Source organism: Bos taurus, chromosome 18, assembly GCF_002263795.3.
Source record: "Bos taurus isolate L1 Dominette 01449 registration number 42190680 breed Hereford chromosome 18, ARS-UCD2.0, whole genome shotgun sequence".
Classification (NCBI taxonomy): domain Eukaryota; kingdom Metazoa; phylum Chordata; class Mammalia; order Artiodactyla; family Bovidae; genus Bos; species Bos taurus.
The window spans coordinates 51,500,302-51,506,563 of NC_037345.1; the positions used below are offsets into that span (position 1 = coordinate 51,500,302).

Genomic DNA, 6,262 nt, shown 5'->3' on the forward strand with positions numbered 1-6,262 from the left:
TTTTGATTTATTACATTTAAGTATATTTATTGATTTTGTTTGCTATTTTCCTGCTTGTGTTTACAGTCGGGAGGACCACCTAGGTACTCAGAAATTCTTGGTTTCTTTCAGGTAAGTAAGCGTAAGGCTGTGTGAAGGGGCAGCCCCAGGAAAAGACTGACAAGTGAAGAAGGCACTGGAGGGGGCAGAATCTCAGGGGAAATGCTTTGGGGATGATTTAGGGAGTGGGGACAGGAATGGGGAAACGTGAGATGGGAGAAGAGCGGCCTCTAGGTGCACTCACGGCTTTGTTGACTGAGAATGTTTCATCGGGAGGGTGGGGTCTCAGAGCACCTATAAGGGCAGAGCAAAGCTTTCTAGCAGACATCGTGTGAGAAACTGCTGGCAAGCTCTGGAGGGCTTGTTTGACTTCCTGTGATGTCTTTGGTGTCCTAGGGTGAAGAGGAAAGGGAGACACTGCAGTTAAAAACATTCTTAGAATTTAAATTTTCTTATGAGAGCTTTTAAAATGTTACCAGTGAGACTCATCCCGGGGGGGGGGGGAGGGAATTTTAAATGAAAAAATATCTACAGTAAGGAGATAAAGGATGCCCCAACCCCGTCTTCCACTCCTGATTCTGGTGAGCAGACTGTTGTTACTAGTTTGCGGCATAGTTTTCCATACCTTTTGTATATAAACATAATTGTTGTTGTTGTTTAGTCGCTAAGTGGCGTCTCTTTGCCACCCCATAGCCCGCCAGACTCCTCTATCTGTGGGATTTCCCAGGCAAGAATGCTGGTGTAAGTTGTCATTTCTTTCTCCAGGGATCATCCCATTCTTGATCATGTAATATCATAATAATGCCACAATATCCATCAGTTTAACACTTGCCAGTATACTTTTTATAAAACATTTAATTATACCTAGACTAGGGAGGAATCCCATTGTTTGACACCGATACCCGTGGTGTTATCAGAGATCAGTGGCCAGGTCCCCAACAGCCCCATCTCCCTCCACTTTGATAAGCAATGGCATTCTATCATCAGAGGCTTTGGCGAGCCATCTCTAGTATTAGGGGAATTGTGTTTTGCTTTTCCTGCTCTTCCTGTTTCCCCACACGTTGACCTTGAGTGGGATGAGCTGAGATGCATGCTAATCCTGATCTTCATTTAATCTCTCTTGTCTCTTAACCTCTGCTTCGTCCCTAGCTGGGGCTTCCCTGGTGGCTCAGATGGTAAAGAATCCATCTGCAGTGCAGGAGACCCAGGTTTGATCCCTGGGTCAAGAAGAACCCCTGGGGAAGGAAATGACAACCCACTCCAGGATTCTTGCCTGGAAAATCCCAAGGACAGAGGAGTCTGGAGGGCTACAGTCTGTGGGGCCGAAAAGAGTCAGACATGACTGAGTGACTGACACTTTCATTCTCATCCCTACTTGATTCCACAGAGCGACTCTGGTTTAAGGAGGGTCATTCTTTGACAACTTACTGGTTTTCTTCATCCTGCCCTTGAAATGATCACAGGGACACGGCTTTGTCAGCCTGGGCGCTGCCATGAGCGTTCTTCTGGGGGCTCTCAGGAACCAATCTGAAATAAGGGGGTTGCTGCTTAGGACGGTTCATGTGTTGGATGGCCAGGACTTGACTTACCATCTCCCTTGCCTCCCAGTTGTTTTTCATATGCAGTGGGAAAGGGTCAACACAGAACAGTCATATGACCACCAGGGTCTCTAAGTTGTTTTGCTGACCTGTATGGACAAGAATGGGCTTCCCCGATAGCTCAGTTGGTAAAGAATCCACCTGCAATGCAGGAGACCCTGGTTCAATTCCTGGGTTGGGAAGATCCGCTGGAGAAGGGAAAGGCTATCCACTCCAGTATTCCGGCCTGGGGAATTCTCTGGACTGTACAGTCCATGGAGTCGCAAAAAGCCAGACATGACTGAGCGTGTTTCACTTTCAAGGGCAAGAATTTGGTGGCAGGTTTGGAGGAAGCATCAGGGTGTCATTAAGGAGACCAAAAAAATGAGCAATGAGTGGCAAGGAGGTTCGAGAGGGAGGGGACATATATACACATAGGCCTGATACACCTTGTTGTGTGGCGGAAACCAACACAATATTGTAAAGCAATGATCCTCGAATTAAACATAAATTTCAAAAAACGAGGAATAAGAGGTGTCTGCCTTTCAGTGGCCGCTTTACTTCGACTAAGCCATTTTGCCCCTCTGATTTCTGTCTTGCCTGTGAGTAAAATAAGGCTGAGAATGGGGTCCAGTCAGGTCTTGGAAGGCAGCCCTGGGCTGTCGGGGAAAAGGGCAAGGGAGAGGGGGCTAGCCAGACCCTCAGCCAGCTCCCCTGGACCCTGGAGGAGTCTGGCTCTTATATGAGATTCAGGAAGAAATGAGTGGTGGGCTGGGGGAGAGGGCAGGGGGCGAGGACAGCTCAGGTAACATCTGCTCTGCTCTCAGAGGGATTCAGGAGAGCAAGTGGGGATCTCCATGGCGCACTGTTGTCGATATTTGTGTTGCTGACCTTGGCATTCACATTCTTGGCCTCCTTCTCGGAGCCACCTCCCAGAAGCCTGGCGTTGGTCCCTCTGGCCTCTCGCGACCCCTGTAGGAAGGAAACTGGTCACTTCCAGGCACTGGAAGGGGAAGGCACCAAGAGACTCGATCCCTGATCACTGTGCCTCTGGGTCAGTGCAGCTCCATTGCTCTTCCTTCTTACTCAGGGGTCTAGGGTACTTCAAGAGAGGAGTATTTTCTATGTATAAGGAATTGAAGTGTAAAATCTGGCCTAGAGAAAAGCTTAGCTGGAGGTAGGCAGAGAAAGAACAGCTTCTGGATAGAAGAGAGGACAAAAGGTCGGGGTGTTGATAAGACCTGACAACCTCCCCATTAAGGTCCCTGCCCTGCACGCACTATAATCCTCCTGACTCAAGAAATAAGAGCAAAGAGTAGATTATTCCATAAACCAGCCAGGAACTTCACCTGGCCTCTGTGTTTGCTTGTATTTGAATCCATAGTCCCAGTTTAACTATTAATATAAGAGGATGGTATTTATCTTTGTCCCTCTGGAACAAATCCATTTCTCCTTTTGTCTCTATTCAAGTCTGCCTTGTCGCCTGATGCTCTCTGATTTCCGTTTTGTGTTTCTTGATATCATTACCAAGCTGTTGTTATAGCATTGCACTAATTAAGTGAGTCACCATCTCTTTTATTTTGAGGTGAGAACACTGAGGCCCAGAGACAGTTAATGCAATGCCCAAGTTCACAGGTGACTCATCAGGAGCTAAAACCTAGGTCCAAGGCTCTTAGCCTATTATTCTGTCTTCAAACCTACATGACCTAATGTCATGGGAGCTATTTATCGTAAGTAATTTTCTAATTAGTAGGCAATCTTATAAGGAATTACTCTGTTATTGTCATTTATTTCCTAACTTTGTCATTGCTTCTCAGTTATTTATTTTTCCATGAAAAGCATATTAAGCAGGTATGTGGTTATTGTGAGAGATAAAGCAAGATCAGGTTTTGTTTGGAGATTTCTGGGCAGGAGGATTGTGTAGTGTTATTTCTGCTCACCAGACTTGGTCCGACATTGCAGCTACCCTTGCCTGGGAAATGGGAATTGAGCCTGTAAATGCACCCCTGGTGGCCCCAGTGAGCTTTCCCCATCTCATTGTCCTTGTGCCTTTGTAGCTACTTGAGGATGAAATTTTACTCACTCGATTTACTGAACACTGAGTAAGTTCACATTATCCATTGTTTACTCTTCGCAACAGTTGTACATGCTAAGTGGTATTTCACTCATTTCAAAATGAGGCTTAAAAAAGTTAAGCATCTTGTCCAGGCTTCCAAGAGGCTTCCCAGGTGGTGCAGTGGTCAAAGAATCCACCAGCCAAGCAGGAGACGTGGGTTTGATCCCTGAGTGGGGAAGATCCCCTGGAGAAGGAAATGGCAACCCACTCCAGTATTCTTGCCTGGAGAATGCCATGGACAGAGGAGCCTGATGGGCTGTAGTCAATGGGGTCACAAAGAGTCGGACATGACTGAGCGCGCGCACACACACACACCCCGCCAGGAGCCAAGATTTGGATCATGGTCGATCCCCTGATTCAAGTCTGAGTCTAAAGGTCTGGGTGAGTCTAAATGTGTCACCGTGTTTGAGAATTATTGGTAAAGCAGTGGCTCCCCTGGGGAGTGGGTCCCCTTCCACTCATGGGATGTTTGGCCATGTCTGGAGATATTTTTGGCTATATTAACGGGGTGGGGGCAGGAAGAGGCTGCTGTTGGCTTCTAGAGGGTAGAGGCCACTCGGATGTTGCTAAACAGGTTAGAAAGAACATAGAAGTGCACCCTACCCCCTTGCAAGAAGAATTATTAATCTCTAATGTCAACAGAGCTGCTATGAAACCAAGGTGTCCAGTCTCCAAAGGGGAACATTTTGAACTTAGAAACCTGAGGATTTATTCTTCCACTTAGATATGTTTACCTAGCACCTTGCCGGGTCACAGGAGGGACATGGAAACAAGACACCAGGGTGTGCCAGTATCGAGGTTACAGTGCAGAAGGGCAGTGGTTGAGGTAGGAGACGCACCAACACTCAACTCAAGGTGGAATGTGGACTGTGCAGAGAGAGTGCAGTTGGGGCTGAGCTTGTGCAGGGGAGGGAGGGGGCTCATGTCTGCCTCTGGGTCACATCAGGGCAGCGGTGGGAGCAGAACAGAGCTGGTGGGAAGACATAAGAGCAGCTGGGGAGCAGCCGAGGTTCCGAGATTCTGGCTGAGAGGAACACGGGCCCTTGTTAGTGCAGGGTGTGGGGGGATGGCCGGGAAAGGCGGCTGTAACTGAAGCTTAGAGTCCAGGCAGAGGTCTCCAGCCTGGGGGCTCGTCACAGCGGTGGAAAAGACTTCCCTCCCAGAATGCAGGTCTAGGGCCTCCCCCGCCGGGCCATGGGGCTCAGCGGCTCCCACAGAAGTGTATAAGGGAGAAGATGCTGGAAATGGGTGCAGGAGGGTAGACTTCTGATTTTAGGACCCACTGATGCTGAGTGTGTAACAAAGCTACTTCACCTCAAAGTAGCGCTTGGGAAGATGGTCACTTAGAGTGGGAACGTAGGTGGGGAGGGGGCCCCGTCTGCACAGTTGTTCTGCTAAGAACTGGGCCACTCCGGCTGTAGGGAACGGTGGGGTGGATTCGGGGCTCCTAAACCAGGATCTGCTTCCTAAAGGTGAGCTGTTTGAACAGGGCCTGTGTCAGTCTTGCGCCCCGCCAGGCCACAGGCGTGAGGCCATGTACCAAGAACACAGAAGCAGAGCTGAGAACCAAAGTCGCCTCCAAAGCTGACTGAGCCCCTTTGTAACTGTTGCCTGGAGAGTCCCATGGACAGAGGAACCTGGCGGGCTACAGTCCATAGGTCACAAAGAGTCTGACGTGGCTGACTGAAGTGACACGCGCACACGCATGTAATCATTGCCAAAAGCCCATGATCATCACTAACAGGTTTCCTGACTCCAAATTAGTCAAAGATGCCCACTCCAGTAAACACCCTATAAAGCCCCAACCAGTCCCCTAACGCCAGCCTTCCAGCAGGAATTGTCTTTGTCTTGAGGCTATAAAAATTGGCTATTAACCCACGAACACTGTCGACTCTCCCTGGCCTGTCAGGAGTTGTCGGCCCGCTGTGCTTGCAGGGCCCACGTTATCTCTGCTCTTTGTTCTTAATAAGCTCACTCCCTTCTGCAGTGCTCTGTGTCTGGAAATTCTTTTCCAACCAGCACTCGGATTGCCCCAACAGCTCGGTGTGGTCACAGCTTCAAACATGGGTACTACCTGGTGATGTGATTTTCCGGTTTATCACCTTACCATGAAATAGCATTAAGAACTGTTGGGGCACGTCTAGTGTACTAGGAAGAATATAATCGAGGATGACTGACTGGATGCACACTTGCCTTCAACACCCTCTCTGCACGCCTCCAGGCCCGGCCCCCAGGACACTCAATACCCCCAAACAGGGACTGGGGGAGAGGTAAGGTCCTCTCCCGCCAGGTACCCTTGCAGACACTCCATACACATGGGCTCCTTTAACTTCATGACACTCTTAGGATTTACATTCCGTTCATTCATTTTTGTAAATAAAGAAACAGGCGCCCAGACAGGCTAACTCACCGCTAACCCCCGTAGCCTGCAGGGGCTACATTTTACCGCGTGTGCAGTCATGCTCTTTCCTGTTTCGCCACGTTTCTCCCCTCTTTTTATCTTTCATAGAAAGTGGACTTTTTTTTTTAC

At 48.8% G+C, this 6,262-nt stretch overlaps 1 protein-coding gene across 1 annotated transcript in view; it reads right to left on the bottom strand.

Annotated features, from left to right (window-relative positions):
• Positions 1 to 6,262, bottom strand: part of CXCL17 (C-X-C motif chemokine ligand 17) — a 6,567-nt gene continuing 305 nt past the window's right edge. Inside the window, exons 2-4 of the mRNA NM_001083799.2 lie at positions 2,508 to 2,588; positions 1,468 to 1,566; positions 1 to 431 (exon numbers count right to left, since the gene is read on the bottom strand). Coding sequence (NP_001077268.1) covers positions 334 to 431; positions 1,468 to 1,566; positions 2,508 to 2,588 — 278 coding nt within the window. The 3' untranslated portion in view covers positions 1 to 333. The remainder of the gene's footprint in view (positions 432 to 1,467; positions 1,567 to 2,507; positions 2,589 to 6,262) is intronic.